This window comes from Euphorbia lathyris, chromosome 7, assembly GCF_963576675.1.
Source record: "Euphorbia lathyris chromosome 7, ddEupLath1.1, whole genome shotgun sequence".
Lineage (NCBI taxonomy): Eukaryota > Viridiplantae > Streptophyta > Magnoliopsida > Malpighiales > Euphorbiaceae > Euphorbia > Euphorbia lathyris.
The window spans coordinates 78,250,431-78,269,471 of NC_088916.1; the positions used below are offsets into that span (position 1 = coordinate 78,250,431).

Genomic DNA, 19,041 nt, shown 5'->3' on the forward strand with positions numbered 1-19,041 from the left:
TGTTTGGTATGTAGGGATATGGATAGGGATAAAATAATACATTTTACTATTTTAACCTTATTTAAACTACATGATATTAATTTGATGGATAAGATGGACTTTTCCATCCTATTAAAATAGGATGAGTTTATCTTACCTTCTGGATATAGGATTTGAGGGATAAGACTCATATCCCTCTCTTATCTTCTTAACCTATCTCTAAAACAAACACGGGATAACTCATCTCAGGGCGTTTGGCATTCTATTGGGATAGGGATAAGGATAAAGGTTGAGACAGTGATAATGATAAATGATTGGGATAAGGATAAAAATATGATAGTCCAAAATTATTATTCAATGTTTGGTATGTGGGATATGGATAAAATAATACATTTTACTATTTTAACCTTATTTAAACTATATAAGGTTAATTTGAGGGATAAGATGGACTTTTCCATCCTATTAAAATCGCAGGAGCTCATCCCACCTCCACCACCCCTTCCTGGGTATAAGATTTGAGGGATAAAAGGCTTATCCCTCATCTGTCTCACTCTTCTATCTCCCAACACACACGGGATAACTTATCTCGTGTTTTTTTATCCTTATCCCACATCCTCTATCCCTTCTAACAAACACCCCGTCTTAGTTTTTTTTTTATCTCTATCCCCGTGCCTTTATCCCCCTCTAACAAAAATCCCGTCAGACCATAAAAATGTTCAGTTGGGATTAAAAACCCAAACTGTTTTTGGAAAACCAAAACATTAAATACCAACAAACAAACAATAAGTAACAAACAGCTAAAGCAAATAATCACTATGTACCTATTCTCAACAATATGATAATTAAGCATTTACTTTCAACAAAAATCAAAGTGTAGACCTCTTACAAAGAGAAAAACCTTTGGATAGACACAAATACTCGAGTCAAAACATATTCACAATATCTAACTCAGTATATAACAAAATTAAAGATTTATTTTACAGTCACTATTACAATACACAGTTTCCTGCAATCCAGGAAGAAGAAAAAACTAGCTTTGCAGGATTACTAATGCCACCACCCAAACAAAGGAAAAAAATTAAATAATAAGAAAGCTTTATTCACTATCTTTTGCAGTGAATACCTCTAAAAAATTGGAAAAAACATGATTAAAAAAAAATTACCTCAAGATAAATATACTTTAAGTACAACTTTTGCCCCCTCCTTTTTCTCCTGATACTTGTATTTTTAATTTACAAAGAAAATAAGCCTAATCAAAATCAACATCTCAATAAACAATTACACATACAGTTCTCATTTTCCAAAATTCATCTCCGGCTTCTGTCGCATTTCAGTTTCTTATAATTTTACAGCAAAAGAGACGGAAGGCTCGAAAAGTATCCATCCTCAACGATCACGCCACATAAGCTCTCCCTAGTTTGAAGGGAGAACCTTTTCTTGTCTAGGAATGTATGTCATATACAGGAAGTTAAAGAACACGGACATTTTGGAGTTCGGTCAGAGGTTGACGTGAGGAATGGAATTTCAGAAAGGATTGGCATTAGCCCACTGAATTCACTCAGTCTGAAACTATCTCCTCTAGTTCAGGTTCATCTGAGTTAAATCCGTCGTAATCCAAACCGTTGTTATAGAAGGAATCTTCCTCTTGAGGAGTCTCTCCATCATCATCAGGATCAGGTATATCTAGGTCATCATCTGAATTCAAATCATTGTTCGTGCCATGTTCTACGGTTGCATTGAACCCCTTTCCTAACTTTCTAGGTTCCATGTTTTTATTTACCCTGCCCTCGGGATCTTCACATATGCACGTTTGAGGGTTCTCATGAAACTCTCCCCTCCCTGGCCTGACCTCCTTTGGCTCCCCCATGAAGCCCCGCTGAAAACTAAGAACTTTAGACGTAAATGCTTCCCATGTCATGTTACCTTCATTCGAGAACAATCGATAGAGCTTTTTAGCATTTGGACGAATGGTAGGTTTATGTCCAAAATATTTCCTACAGTTAGAGGAGACAATTAAATTAGTCACTGGTGGCAGAATACACCTAACGGATGAATAAAAAAAGAGAATAGAGATTAAATTACCTCCGTCCAGCTAATATTCTAGCCATATTACCGTTATTGTTGGTAACGAACACATCACTTTCGTCACAAACAATAAAATCAAGCGCAGCCATTCGGGAAGAAAATGAAGAAAATGGTTTCAACTCCTCCTTGTTGGTTATAGTTTCTTTTGTGTGGAAGTTTGGGAATAAAGCTTTCAGGGGAGCTAATGATTCTTCTGCTCGATATACTTCTCCAGAGGCCACATATATGTGTACATCACTACCGTAACCCAGTGCTCTCAACATGAGACCAACTTCCTTGGGGGTGAGGGGGCATCTTCCCTGCCTCCTTCCCTTATCAGGGTTCGATGCCTGTAAATTATTAAAAAGTAAATCCCAGTAGGGCTGTCGATTTCTGCGACGATAACACAATTTACAAAATAAATTGCACATGATTATCATTTTTGTTATATTTATATCATATATAATCGTGTAAGATACATCATAAAGCATGATTATGATACGACAGCCCGTTTTGACAGCCCGGTACATGCTTCAGTTGATATTCTAGAGTGAACAAAGATAACCAAACCAGCTAAAACTAACAGATGCGAATTCAATCTTCCCCAAATTCAATCAAAAACTTGATTGAGAAACAGAAAAATTCTCATGTTTAATATCTGAACTTATCGCTAATGATATCAATCATAGTTGAACTAAATGTTCAGATTTCATTCTTTTATCTCTAAAAATTAAGTATTTATTGTTTATATGCGTCAAATATTAATACGAATTGAGCCTTAACTATCAGCTTAAGCTTTTAGTTCAAATCCTGACAACCTCATTTGTTGATTAAATTCCAGAACATAGTAATATGGGTTTGTGTTGTGCATGCTTCAAGCACAGTGGCATTAGCGTGCGGGGATGTGTCAGGTATTAATATGAATTGGCAGCTTAAGCTTTTAGTTCAATTGGTTCCATAGCAACATGATAAACGACACAAAAGCAAATCACTAGAACCTTACATGTAAATTTTTCCACCTCCTTCGTATGGCAGCCAATTCTTCCCTTTCCCGGTCACCGCCACCATAGTAGCATCCTGAGAAAGCCAACATATCAGGTTCAAACCTGTGGGAAGAGACTATTAGTGGCATTAAGAAACAAATAGTGAATATTGCAACAAAAATGCTTGGCTTCTTGAATGTAAAAATCATTGGTTGTAATTAGAATGTGATGAACAAAACTGTCCTTTATGTTCATGCATAGATTTCAATCGTAATGATTTCGTTTGCACCTCACACGTGAACTGCAAAATAAGAGCGTTTTATGCAGGTTCAACTGCCCACATCCTCTGAGACAGAGATGTACATTCTCTGAAACAATTAAAGGGTCACAAGTCTGTAGTAGAACAGTCTTTATGCATAAGCATTATTTCATTTTCAATTGCTTTGTGGCAGAAGTGCCCGCAACTACAAAGCTAGGGAATCTAGAAGTTTATAAAAATGAATGGAGGGTATGTTTTTCAATCAATAGACAGGTTTTCTTAATTCAGTTGGTAAAGATAAAGTAGAAAGTCAAACATATAGCTCAAATGTGATACACACAAAGTATTGTGTCAAGAGTTAGTTGTCATATATGCGGACAAACATAATGTCCGAGGACTGGGGCAAATATAATATGCATAGACCAAGGTAACCATGTACTGCAATTACATTGTAATGGTAACCACGAAATATCACAGCTCCATTAAAAACCAAAATACCTCAGGTGTAAGGAAATGAAGTGCTTGCTTTTCATCCTCATCCTCTGTACTAATGTCTTTCCCATTTCTCGAATAGGATCGGTAAACTTCAAAGCATGGTAGTTAACCCTACATCTTAACTTCTGTAACTGTGTACCTAACTTGTTTGCAAGCCTGTAATCGAATTTAGTGAGCTGAATAGCCTGTCATGAACAAAGTCTCACAGTGTCAGTTTTAAAATATTGGAAGTCTTTTTCAGCAGAGGACAAAGTACAGCACTTCATCTACAATAGAATAGAGTGAAACGCAAGAAGATAACGTATATATAACAGAAGCAACCAATAAAAAATATTTAGAATTTATCAAGAATTTCTTTTACAATTTATGCAATCTAACAGCCAAAACGAGAATATTTCTATTAACATATAAAAGATATTGCCAGTACAGAATCTAATAAGATCTACAATAGTTCCAACCGCACATAGTCCAAATGGTACACTTCCTAGTGAGGTACGTGGGAAACTTGGGCTCCAATCCCAATCCCTACATCCAAGAACTCTACCAAAAAAGAAAAGATTGGTTCTACCATCTGATACATTTATCTAAAAAGACTTTGATCTATCCTTTGTCAAAAATCATGAATTTGCAATTTAATCAAAAGCAATTTCTGTCACTTGTTTCAAAATCAAACTTCACCATGTCAAACCATTTTCTATCACTTCCTAGACATTCCATTATTGGCAATTGTCAAATCTGGTCATAGTTATGTGCTGTGATCACCACTTGCCCATTTATCCATCTCTGATCCCATCAATGATCAGACCGACATAGATTTATGCTTTTAAGAAGGCAACATTCCCACATGTAAGACCATTGTGGAAACTGAAACCTTCAAAAAACTGTGGGAAACACTTCGGAACTTCAAAAACGTTTTTCTGTATCTTCATAGTATTGATTTCAGAAACCTTGAGAAATCTCTATGGTCTATAAGTATGAAATACTCAAATAAAAACTATTTCCATTGAAAACCATATTAAGATAATGAATTCCTCAAGATAAAGTATAATATGTTAAAATTATTGGTTGGGTATGAAATTGAAGCAACTACATCACAAAAGTTATATTAAAAAATTCATATGACCAGCTTGGATATTTCAAGAATTTAATATTTCAATTTTCATTGTTTGAGGTAATAATTATATTATATTTAAGTAGTAGGAATCTGGCATATGACATGAACATGAAATGTCATGCAATTTAATAAAATACTGTCAAAGTTTACCATATAAAAAATTGAGAAGGATAACTGAAACTTACATGCCTTTTCAAAAGAACTGGTAGCACACGATTCCGATAACATTTCTCGCTACACTTCCTAGGAACACGCATGTTACGATAAGTCCATGGTTTCCCTCCCTTTGTTGGCAGATTTTTTATGATCTTGACATCATTTGATAGAAAAGATATGAACCAATCAACATCAAAGATCTCTGCAAAATTACTGCACAAAAAAAAATGACAGCAGTTAAATTGCATTGTAGCGATTAAGAAATACAAATATATGATAATTTAAGCAGTCGCAAAAAACTCCAAACCTACTTTCAAACACTCTGACAGCATTATTTCATAACTAACCTCGCGTCCCTCCAAAAGGATTTTGTGTCCAGATTTGGAACAACAAGAGTAGCATTCAAGATACGGGCAGCAACAACAGCATCAGTGATCTGTGAAGGGTTCAATAAAGTCTTAAAGCATATATTGACAAATCAAACCAATGGCTTGCAATAAAATGGAGCACAGCAACAGGAAAACATGAGTTAACCGTCCTAATAAATGAAAAATCATAAATCTGTCATAATATCACAATAGCATCCTTGAAATGAACTGCTTTACCATTAATCACAAGCAGGGGCAAATCCAATTACAATTCTCAACCATCCACATTCTATAACTTGCTCTTTTAACTTTGAAAATAACTATTGACTATGTCAAGATTGAGATTCACCTTTTTTAATCATAAAAAGATAACTAAATTATCAAGTGCAATTAATGTTCAACAATTACATAAGAATTAAGTTACAAATTAGAAAAAAAGCAAAGAATCTTAAACTTAAATAGCCAAAAAGAGAGAAAATGTAGAAAAAAAAAAAAAAGATTAAAACAAAAATAACATATTATGCTTTTCTTCATTTCAGTTGTACAAAGCACTGGGAGAGAAGAAATTATTTTTGCCTTCCGAACAGGTGGTAAAACGGGAAAATGAAAGATAAAAAGTTCAGATAGGTTGCTTTAATGTGTGGGACATCAATTTTTTTATAAAAGAAAAAAACAAATTATAGTTAGTTCTTTAGCCATACATTAGGCTAAGACAGCCATTTGAAGTTTTAATCATAAGTCTTAATAAGCGCAATCAAATACAAAAATGGGATGATGTACCATAATAATGAGTTAACAAAGAGTTAGAAGGGGGTAATGATGAGGCTTTCTAGTTTAGTGGAGGCACTAACAAAAATCTGGCATATTTACATATGCATTTTAGTTGGCACCTAACCGACATGAAAACAATTCTAATAAAAAAAAATACATGTGAATTTTAGAAGGAAACTGTCAAGGACTGCCAATCCATATCAATACATGCAATCACCTCTACTGTTTCTTAGGAAAGATGCTCATTTATATTATGAATAGAAACCGCAAATGTAGACAAAAATCATATTCCAGAAGTACCATAGCAAAAGATAATGGAGAACTTCAACATCGTATCCTGAAATAATTACATCCATCTGGAAGAATAAAAAATATCAAAGCAAAAAAATAAGGACCTGATATTATTGATTTAAGTCGATCAGCATTTGTTTCATTTTTACACATCTCAGCACCTCAACAACACAAAGCCATACATACAGCATAGAACGTTAAATGTTGAGATGGCAAGGAGATGAATGCAGCAAAGAATGTCAAAGTGAACAATGTCAATTGGATGTACATCTGTGTTGAGTTGGCTTCAGCTACAACCATAAGATTTTTTAATGCAATGGAACAACTTTCCGCCATTTCCAGTTGACATATGACTATATGAGCATCATTGTTGCATAATGTCAAGTTATAGAGAGCTGACCAATATTCTAACAGAGACAGCTTGGTCCTTAAGCAAAAAAACTACAGGTTTTTCATCAGCTCTAAGCGAACGCAATATCATTCTAACCCCAGAAATCTCTAAAATAATAACAGGTTATTTTTCTAGTTATAAATAAATTTTCTTGATTTCTGTACTTTTCTAGATTAGAGTGCATCATTTATTACTAAATCAACCAAATAACTTGAACCTTTAGCAACAGTGGAACTGGTAAAGGGACAGCCACATTGAGGTACCATGACATGTACACCAAGCTAAGAGTATTAGAAAAAATTCAGACAAGTAAAAATCAAGCAATAGCAACTACTAGCAACAATAAGCAGATATCTGAATGCTGATTTCACATACTGTGATAACAAAAGGTTGTAGAAAATGTCTCAGAAACGTACCCCAGTCCTTTGCTGATTCAGGCCTCCACTAGTAGCAATCAGCAAATACCGATCATGTTGGGTAATCTTGTCAGCACCTGGAGCATGATTAACCAATTTCAGCTCAAAAAAGTGATTCAATTGCAAAGCAAATAAAAATAATCAGCATCTAGACAATCAACTCAAATGATGCTTTCAAACTGCTCTAGTATAACCGCTCCAAGCAGGATGTACCGGATGCAACACCTAAATAACATAACTTGGAACATAAATAGTAAAATTGACCATTCTAGAACTCTCTAAAAAAGAAAATTCAAAGAGAGATTCAGGATTACTTTCAAAACTACTGCTGGCATTACTGCATCCATAATAGAATTTGGAATTTCTTGAGGTCCAAATATCCCGATCCGATCTCCCGCCACCTCTCTAATCCAAAATAAATAGATAAATCACATCAAATAGGTCATGACTTGGGGAAAACGGGGCAAAAAAATGGCTCAAGGCATAAACTCCTTCAACAGCAATGTAAGAAAAACGAAATCCCTACCGGCACACGGAATACTGATTCTCCTGCCATAACATCACCTTCGGCATTTGTCTGAACAAAAAAGAACACTATCAGAATTCCAACATCCAGGTTTAATAACTTAGAAATTTACGAAAATGCAGAAAGAGCGAAATAAATAGATTGTGAATACCGTATAGGCTTCGCGAGGGCGGTGAAATTGATCGGAAACAATAGGAGAAGGAGCGAGAATTGAGATGAGACCAAGGAAAATGAGAAGAACTCCGGAGACCGCAGAAATGAAAGGAAGCATAGCCCGGAGACGGCTGTAATAGTGGTGACGCCTCCTATGCAAAGCCATCTACAACCAAAAAAACAAAAACGTCCGCTAGGTAGAAATATACAAGACTTTGAGCAAAACTCGATCTGCTTCAGCTATAACGGCCGGCATTGGCCAGAGGAAGAAGGAAGCGAAGCGGCGGAGATAGACACCATAGTCGCGGCACGGAAGCGAAATGGCCTGCGATGTGTTTTGGCGGAGAGAGGAAAGGAAGGAGTGGAGGAATACTACGGCCACCGCCAAGATAAAAAAATAATAAAAGAAGAGGAGAAGAATAAAAAGTGAAAACAAAAATAACTGCGGTGGATATTTGTGAATGACCGCTGTAAATTATTTTCTTCCTCTCTCTATTCTGTTTCTCCGGTCTCTTTAATAATTGAATTTTTAAATTCAAAAATCAAATTATTGTTGAACATGAAATAAATTGTTGGACTAGATTCAAACAGTTTTTGACCTTCCATTGATTTTATATAAATAGCATACAATTTGGATGCATTTGTGTGTAATAGGATAAAATTTACATACCGGTTTGTTGAAATTTTGGAGTATCATTGATTTTCATTTCATTTTAATAAAATTATTGAATTTTATAAGATAATGTCAATTTGATGCTAACGTTTTTTTGAATAATAATAAAAAAAGCAATGCATTAATGAGCCAGATCATGGCGAAATTATAACAATAAATCAGAAACAGAACTCGGTAATAAAGTAAAAAATGAAGGGCACGTGGATAAACGAGAAGACTGTTCCCATTCGCTTGCCGCCGTATCCATTTGACTGAGTAAGAGTCTTTTGATGTTAGAATTGATCGTATTTGAATAATTCTATTCTCAAATTCAGAATCATCAACGGAACTAGAATTTATTGCATCAATCACTTGTTTAGCATCGGATTCGAAAACCACATTTAGAAAGTATAAATTTATCTCTAATATTTAAAATAGTGTAATTTTGCTTTTAATGTTGTAAAAAAAGTTCAATTTTATCTTGACACAACAGAAATTTTAAACTGACCGATTTAACAGTTATCTGACTATCACATCGAATCTTCCAAACAAGTTTATTGATAAAATGAGTAATAATTTAAATAATAAAAAGAACTTTTTTTTAATCTATCTATTATATATCCGTGTACATAGTTTTTTTATAAGAGTGCATGCAAGTTAAATGATGACGAGTTATTTTAAAAAAAAAAATTATATATATATATATATATATATATATATTTTAAACAAATGTCTTAAATACTTATTTTTCATTCTCCAATTAATAATTTTCTTTAAATTATGTAATTAATACGTTAATATATTTTTCTTCATTTTTCCCCTACATATTTCTCTTTACATAATCTTAATTAATGCATTAAGATATGCATTCTCATCTTTCCCTACCTTTTTCTTTAACAGAAGCAACTTCATTAAACAGAAAGATGAGTACCCTGAAAAAATTATAGGGAAAATTACAAAACTAAGTCAAATGGGAGGCTCATTTACATATTTAACCCATTTACTCAACCTATTACATATCTAGACTCATTTTGTGTGACTTTTCAAAAATACCCCCAATATTTACGCGCGGCTCGCCCCATCCCGTCTGACTTTGCATATTCCATACTATGCGAAGTCTGCGAAGTAAATGTTTGGGTTTGCTTGATGAATTTAGTTCGCATATGCGAAGCCTGGATGTGTTTTGAAGCTAATTCGCGAAGTAGTATATAACAAAAAAGGGCAAACAACAACGGATTCTAACATTCAAATCATAACATTATCAAAATTTACAAAAAGATTGCCACAATAACAACATTCAAATCATAACATTATCAAAATTTACAAAAAGATTGCCACAATAACAACATTCAAATCATAACATTATCAAAATTTACAACAAGATTGCCACAATAACTAATCCGGTACCAATTTTGAAACGAAGATTACTCATCCGCTTTAAAATTGGCACCGGATTAAGTTAGGTCCACTTTGAAGATTGGCACCATAGGATGGACGTGTCCCATGGTGCACCCCGAGATTGACACAATCTCTCCTAACGAATCATTTCAGGAGTGAATGTGTCAATCTTGGGGAAGTTCATCCCTATACAGGAAGGAAAATCATCTTCCCTGCAGCCCAGTACGCCGCCTTCCAGAAAGGGATGTTACGTATTCAACCATCTACAGAAAAAATTAACCGTGTTAGTTATGAAAAATGACGATTTTGGATTCGCGAAATGAAAATTAGCGAAGCATGCGAATGTAAATGTGCATGGGAAGAGGTGATTTTACTTCGCATAACGATTCTTTCGCGAAGTCTGCGAGGTCTGAAATGTGACTATCTACGTCGCATATCGATGCTTTCGCGAAGTCTGCGAGGTCTGAAACGTAAGGATCTATTCGCAGACTTCGGGAACTAATAGATTCGCGAGGTAGATCCATACGTTTCAGACTCTTTCTCTTCGCAGAATGTCGCGAATTCATCGATTCGCGAAGTAGATCATCAAGTTTCAGGCTCGTTCTCTTCGCAGATCTCCGCGAATTCATCGACTACGCGAAGTGAATTCATGGAAAACGCAGGAAAAACAGCAGATACTTACATTTTTCGCTCCTAACAGTATGATAAACTGGGAAGAACGACGGAAATAACGTAGAATAACCATTTCTGGAATGGTAACAAGAAGAAAGAAACCAATTAACGAACAGAAAGATGAAGAACCATGGCTTCGTTTTCTAGGGTGAGGAAGTTGCAGAATCAAGAGATGAAAAGAGAACTTCATTGTGATTTGGAAATATGGTGCAGATTTCATGCAATTTAAAGGCAAATAGGAAGATCAAAAGTCTTCAAATCATTAATGGAGGAGCCAAACCGTTTTCGCGCACCAAGGAGAACAGGGGAGAGAAACCGATAGAGTGAGGGGAAGTGGGAAGGGTAGGGGTATTACGGGAAAGTCACACAAAATGAGTCTAGATATGTAATTGGTTGAGTAAATGGGTTAAATATGTAAATGGGCCTCCCATTTGACCTAGTTTTGTAATTTTCCCAAAATTATATCATCTAACCAATGAGGAACAAAGAAAGAAACAAAAGAATTAGCATAGAGCATGTCTTGCAACTAAGTGAGCAACTCCATTCCTTAATCTAGGGACAGAAGACACTTAGAAGTCTTTGTGATCTGCAAGAATATGTTTGCAGTCCTGAAGAAGACTGATGAATTCTGTGATATCAATTGCATGGAAATTAATTCCATCAATGATAAACTTTGCATCCATCTTAAATTTTTAATTCAGATAAACAACCCATTCCAAACCCATCCTGAGACCCAACACTTTCATTATTTTTACCTCAAAAATACCAACCATCTTCATACTTTTACAAGCAATAAAATGACCACCATCACCATGAATGACTGCTCCTGCTCCACACATATTCTGTTGCCTGAAAATCACGCCGTCGACATTACATTTGACGAAACCAGTTTGAGGGAACTTCCAGCGAATCACTGTGTCAGAATTTACAGATCGGTTGTCGATGTTGCAAACTTGACAAGGTGCCCAATCAAGGCAGAAAGATCGAATAACACGGAACTATTCATAGGCGAGTTGCATTGATTGTCCCAAAGACGATTATTGCGTTGACGCCATATAATATAAAGAACCATACATGCTTTGTTTATTTCTTCTTCGTTTGCCCTTTGACAGAGATCATGGAACCAATCAACATCATTATCAAAATCCCCAATCGATTGACATAAACATTCAGCATTCCAACAACTTGAGGCAAATGAGCAAGCCACGAAGAGATGCTAAATGTATTCTATATCATTCGGACAGATTAAACAGTCGTTATGAATTGTAATAGGACGAGCCTGCAATTGGGACCAAAGAGGAAGACAACGGGAGCATAATCTCGATAAAAACATAATAATCTTTGGTGGAAGCTTTAGAGTCCAAATTTTGTTCAAGCCACCAATCGAGTTACCAACATACATGAATCTATCCAGTGCTTTATAACCCGAATTAGAGGAGTAGAAACCATTTTTTTTGTGAAATGTCATACTATATTATCATTTGAAATACCATGAGGGACCACTATATTGCAAACTAAAACATAATCAACTTCATTAAACTAAGAGGCCACCTTTTCTTGATCCCAAACTTTCATACCTTGCAAAAAAAGATCAGACACCATCACTACTTCCAAATCATTTGGACAAATGATACTAACATAAAAATTAGTATGCTTTCAGATCCAAGGATCATGCCAAACATGAATAGAACTACCATCCCCTAAATTCCACCATAAACCAAGGCTAAGAACATATCTAGAACTCCACACACTTCTCCAAATAAAATTAGGACTGGTGCCCAAACTGGAAGAAAGGAAAGTATTGCAGGGAAAAAATTTCTTTGAACAATCTACTAACCAAAGTATGTAGATTTGAGATGAATTTCCAACCTTGCTTACCGAGAAGGGAAAGATTAAATAAGTGGAGGTCAGGAATCCAAGCCCCCTCTATCTTTATCACAACACAAGTTAGACCAATCAAACCAATGAATGTATTAAATAAGTGGAGGTCAGGAATCTAAGCCCCTTCTATCTTTATCATGACACAAGTTAGACCAATCAAACCAATGAATGTTTATGCTACCATCATTTTTCGTACCCCACCAAAAGGAGTTTATCATTTTCTATAGCTCATCACAAATAGAACAGGACATGAGAAAAGTACTCATACAAAAAAGTAGGCAAAGCTTGAGCAATAGATTTAAGTAACACTACCTTCCCGACACTATACAAGAACCGAAACACCCAACTATTAAGCCTCTTTCTAAGTTTGTCAATAAGAAACATGAAGATACGCCGCTTGGATCCCCCAATAAGAGAAAGAAGACCCAAGTATCTACCAGTGTCCAACGACAAATGCATCCTCAATAGATCACAAATATCCAAACGAAGAGCAGTCCTATAACATTAGAATTGAAGAAAATCCCAAACTTATTCAAATTGATAATCTATCCAAAAGTTGCTCCATAATCTGTTAGAATATTAGACACAACATGCGTTTCAACAATAGAAGCACCAAAAATAGAAATATTATCCCTAACATAAAAAAATAACACAATTAAGGACCTAAGGTTCACAACTTGGACCAATTTTGGACATCGCTAACATATTTATTTACACAGTTAACTATTCCATTTTCTCAATCCATACCATCTCATTCACTTGTCACTTGATTGAAAATTTTAATATATAAATATATCAAAACAGTCCTTGTAAAATTTTAAAACAATTCACACCCTTATTTTTCTTCCATAATTACCTTCATCATGTCTCATCCAAACATAAACCCCTAAATATAAACAAATCTCTTTACAAAAAGAACCTAGAAATCTAAATTGATTAATAGAAATTAAAAAACCTAACTTCATAAATAAATCTCACAAATCCATAAAACAATTTCATTGACAAGAAGAGAAAAGGAATCTGATTTTGCAAAACCACAGAATTCCCATTCTCCTCCATTTCCCATGCCATTGTTTTGGTTGGATCTGAAATTCAAATGCAAAGATATATGTGATTACTGAAGGTAGACCTGTCCATGGCCGGGCTGGGCCGGGCTCGGGCCGGACCAGTCGGGTTTTTAAGTAAAAATGCTCAGTCCAAGCCCAGCCCAGCCCACAATTAATTTAGGCAGGCTCGGGTCGGGCTGGGCTCGGGCTTAAAAATCAAATCCCGAGCCCAACCCATATAAGCCCACCTATATATATATATATATATATATATATATATATAATTGTTAATTATAAAAAAAATAAATATTATACTCAAAAATAGATATTTAATATATAAATATATATTTATTAATTAATATTAATAAGCGGGCCGGGCTGGGCCGGCCCGTGTTATTTTTATTAATCCCAAGCCCGTCCAAAAAATAAGCGGGCTTTGGCGGGCCTGGACCAAGCTGGGCCGATGAACAATTTTTATTGTCCAAGCCCGGTCCAAGGGACACGGGCCTGGGCGGGCCGGGCGGGTACCCGGACCCGTGGACAGGTCTAACTGAAGGAAACAAAATCAATCAAAGAAGATAGGAGATGATATTCCTTCAAACCATAAAACTCGTAAAAAAATCAAAACCCACAAATTCAAAATTACAAACCCATAAATTTTTAATCACCACAAACCTATAATTTTAAGGGAAAATTATAAAACTGAATCAAATTGGAGGTTCATTTATATATTTAGACCAATTACCCAACGCATTATTACTTTCCCAGAACACTCCTTAGGTGAGAACCACTCAAAACTACGTAGTTTTGGGTGTAAAAATTAATTAAAAAACGCTAATGTTGCTGCTGGGGTTCGAACCCTAGCCTCCTCACTTACAACCCACACTACTTACCACTAAGCCATTTGTTTCTCTTAGGTATACTGCCGCGCGCTGATTAATATACAAATGCCCTTGTAGCTTCTATTGTTTAATATTTGATGCATACACTTATTAATATTGGTTAAATTCACATAATAATTATTAATAGAAAAAAACAAATGTGCATAATAATTAATTATTAATAGAAAAAAAAACCAAGAACATGCTCTAATTTCTTATTTATTTAATTCCTCTATATTTTTGTAATTTATGTTTTAAATTGTTAAGGACGATGTTCTAAATATTGTTACATATGTTCTAAACTTTATAATTTGTGTTCTAAAAATTAAGATAATGTTTTAAAAAAAATAGTAAATATATGGGCCATTTTTTTGTTCAAAAAAAAACTCACATTCTAAATAACATAACGTATGTTCTAAAAAACATAACATATGTTCTAAAGTTTATAGTTTGTGTTCCAAAAATTAAGTATAATTTTCTAAAAAAAGCAGTAGATATCTGGATCATTTTTTCACTTGTTCTATAATATAATTTATAACTCATGTTCGAAAAAACATAACACGTGTTCTAAAAAACATAACGTATGTTCTAAAAAATATGTCGTACGTTCTAACTTCATAGTTCGTGTTTTAAAAGTTAAAATATATGTTATAACGTATGTTTTAAAAAATATATAGTTTGTGTTCTATTAATTAAGTATAATGTTCTAAAAAATCAGTAGATATCTGGATCGTTTTTTCATTTGTTCTATAATATAATTTATAACTCATGTTCGAAAAAACATAACACATGTTCTAAAAAACATAACGTATGTTCTAAAAAATATGTCGTACGTTCTAAACTTCATAGTTCGTGTTTTAAAAGTTAAAATATATGTTCTAACGTATGTTTAAAAAAATATATTTTCTTATATAACATAAATTACAAAAATATAAAGGAATTAAATAAATAAGAAATTGGAGCATGTTTTTGGATTTTCTTTCTATTAATAATTCATTATTATGGACATTTTCTTTCTATTAATAATTCATTATTATGCAAATTTTTTTTTTTTTCTATTAATAATTTATTATTATGCAAATTTAATCAATATTAATAAGTGCATGCATTAAATATTAAACAATAGAAGCTACAAGGGCATTGGTATATTAAGTAGTGCGCAACATAACATGCAAGGAAAGCAAATGGTTTAATGGTAAGGAGTGTGGAATATAAGTGAGGAGGCTAGGTTCGAACCCCACCAACAACATTAGCGTTTTTTAATTAATTTTTACACTCAAAACTACGTAGTTTTGAGTGGTTCTCACCTAAGGAGTGTTCTCACCTAAGAAAGGGTTCTCACAAGAGCCCTCTCATATATATATATAACAACTTAGAAATTTTTTACTATTTCTTCTTTCTCTCTTTGTTTCTTTCTTCATTTGTAAACTTGGCACTCCATTTTTAATTATCGACTCATATATACGTAAAATCTTTCTTCTTGCGAACTTGACACTCCGTTTTTTAGTATTTTGTATGTTTTGCCCAGGATAATACTTTCCGCATATGATTTTACTTTTGCATTTTTCGCAAACTACAAAGCCCGAGCAAAACTGCGAAGAGAAATGCTACGTCTCACAGTTTCACAAAACTGCAAAGCAAATTCATGTACTGAAGTAGCATTTCCCTTCGCAATTTTGCTCAGGCTTCGCAGTTTGCGATATTTGCGAAGCATTATCTTTTATTATTTACCTAGAATATACACAAGTAAACAACATATATAGCCAAACGACATCAAAACATAACATTATCAAATTTTACAACAAGGTTGCAACAATAATTCAAACTCTAACCCCTAAACTAAGTACTTCCCTGGTGATCAGTTCTTGGATCAGTAAGTATATGAGGCTCATTGAAGGAAGTTTGAAGCTGATTAGTGAATGTACCAGGGGTATGCCTTTCAGCAATGGCATGAGCACCACTGTACTATAGTAAACCCTAAACCCAAAAATACAACATTTGCTCTCTAGTTATTTTGGTCTTCACTTTCTTCACCACATCACAATCACCACTCACTATGATTGATGTCTGTGTATTCAAGCTAAACGAATATTTGAATTTGATGTCTTTGTATTCAACCTTCACAAAAATTACGTCATTTTAGGGAAGTAATGAAAGAAATGCTTCGCAGTAAGCGAACTGCGATGTTTGCGAAGAGAAATACAACCTGACAAATATGAGTTTGATTCGCATTTTGCAAAAAATACGAAGCAAACTCATTCTGCAAAGTTATTTTCTAGAGAAAATACTACTTCAGTGGATGAGTTTGCTTCGCAACTTTCACAAAATGTGAAGCAAACTCATTATACGAAGTTATTTTTTAGAAATAGAGGAAGATGAACGCAGAAATAAAGTAGATACTTACATTCTTTTCGTCTTTTGCCATTGAAATCGACAATAAACATATGATAAACGCAGAAGAACGATGCATTCGATTCGCACACAAAAAAAAAGAAACAAAAAGAGGAAGAAGAAACGGGATGATGAAAAAATGGCTTCAGTTCGCATAATAAAAAGAAAGGAAGAGAGGAAGACGAAACGAGAGAAAGGAAGAGAGGAAGATGAAATGATTGGGGCATTTTGGAAAAGTTACAAATAAATAGTTTAGATGTAATATATTAGATAAGTGGTCTAAATATGTAAATGCGCATTTCATTTGACAAAATTTTATAATTTTCCCTAATTTTAATGAACTAAAATCAAAATTCTTTATTGGCATAATAATATGATAAATATACCTAAAAGCCGTGCAACAAAAATTGGCAAGCAAAATCACCAAGTAGAGGAAATACCAAGAGTTCAACTTCAAAAATATAAAATGGCGTTCTCGAAGGAAGAAAACAATAAGAAATTATAGAAAATTTATAACAATATTTGATGAGCCACAGATTCTTGCGATTTTTTTTTCATGAGTTCAACCTTTTGATGAAGTTCTGATCAGAACTGATAATATTAGAAAAACAAGAGAACTGAGGTTTTAATGAAGTTCTAATGATAGCTCCAACGATTTATTATTAGAAAAAAAGAGGTTTTTGCTTTAAAAAAATTCAATCACGTGATAAGTGAATGAGATGATGGATATATGGATTAAGAAAACGAAATACTGTGTAAATAAAAATATCAATTATGCCCAAAATTGGTTTAAGTTGTGAACTTTATTGTGCTATTTTTGGCGTTTGGAATAATATTGCTCCTAGCTGTCAATGTTAAGGGCATTTTTGCACTTTATCCCTTTAGACTAATTACAACACAAGTTACCAAACTAGATACTTCCAAAGTTAACTTTTCTGAAATTCCCTTAGCCCTTGTTTGGGAGGAGGTTAATGGGATTAAATGGGAGTAATGGAAGGTTAAGTATTGAGTTAACCTTGTTTGGGAGTTATTTTTTAAGAGTAAATGGAGGTTAATGAGGTTAAATGTTTACTTCCTCTAACCTCCAAACTCTAACCTCCAAATTGGGGGTTAATGGGAGTAACGTAAACTTTTTTAAAATTTCTTGTCTCTGCAGAGTAAATTTAACATTCTTTCCCTTCCATATTTAAACTCTCAAACAAGATTAAACATTTAACCTCATTTACATCCTATAAATTCCCAAACAAGGTTAATTGTTAACTTTCCGTTCCATCACTTCCATTCCCTTTCCATTACCTCCTTTAACTCTCCCCTCCGTTAACCTCCAAACTCCCAAACAAAGGCTTAGTATATATACTATCACTTAACATATTTTGTGCAGAGACAACTACAGAGCGATTTTGGTGCGATTTTTACTGCGTTTTGGGTGCAATTTTTACTGCAATTTTGGTGCGACTCAATTGCAAAGGTCGGAAAGAAGGCATAAGGGAAACATGAAAATAAAACAACTTCGCAATTATATACTCTTTTGCATCGTGAAACAAAATAGGCTTAAAATACTTCGCAGTTGAAGCAACTGCAAAATAGATGATAAAACAACGAAGACAATTGTCTCCACAGTGGAAGCAATTACGGAGGAAATTCAAATTACTTATATTTACTTCGGAGTTACTTCCACTGCGGAGTTTTCATGAATGCGATTTTATATTTCTGCTGGAATAAGAAGATTTCTAACATTCAAACACACAAATACATTCCAAATAGGTTTCCTATAAGTTTTTTTATAAGTTTTTAACGTAACTCTAACCCTAATAATGTCTTAAATTAGTAGAAAAACTAAACTCTAAAATCGCATAAAAAAACCGTACAAAAAATGTAGCAAAAACCGCACCAAAATTGCACAAAATCGCTCCGCAATTGTCACCACACAAATTAAGTTATGCACAAAATATGTTAAGTGATAGTATATATACTAATGATATTTCAGAAAAGTTAACTTTAAAAGTACCTAATTTGATAAGAGATATCGAGTCTAAATATATAATACAACCTCTCAATTGCCCAATTTTAGGGTTAAGGTGCAAAAATACCCCTAACGTTTTGGGACAGGAGCAATTTTACCTCTAACGTCTAAAATGTTGCAATTTTACCCCT

At 34.1% G+C, this 19,041-nt stretch overlaps 1 protein-coding gene across 1 annotated transcript; it reads right to left on the minus strand.

Moving 5' to 3' along the window:
* Nucleotides 1-1,130: 1,130 nt before the first annotated feature.
* On the minus strand, nt 1,131-8,364 carry LOC136235787 (O-fucosyltransferase 16). The gene is made up of 10 exons (XM_066025815.1): nt 7,965-8,364; nt 7,814-7,864; nt 7,602-7,692; nt 7,288-7,364; nt 5,398-5,486; nt 5,080-5,263; nt 3,784-3,965; nt 3,047-3,149; nt 2,062-2,393; nt 1,131-1,973 (listed from the first exon to the last, which is right to left on the minus strand). Exons 1-10 carry the CDS (start codon nt 8,130-8,132, stop codon nt 1,538-1,540), a joined length of 1,713 nt encoding a protein of 570 aa, XP_065881887.1. The 5' UTR covers nt 8,133-8,364; the 3' UTR covers nt 1,131-1,537.
* Nucleotides 8,365-19,041: the final 10,677 nt, after the last annotated feature.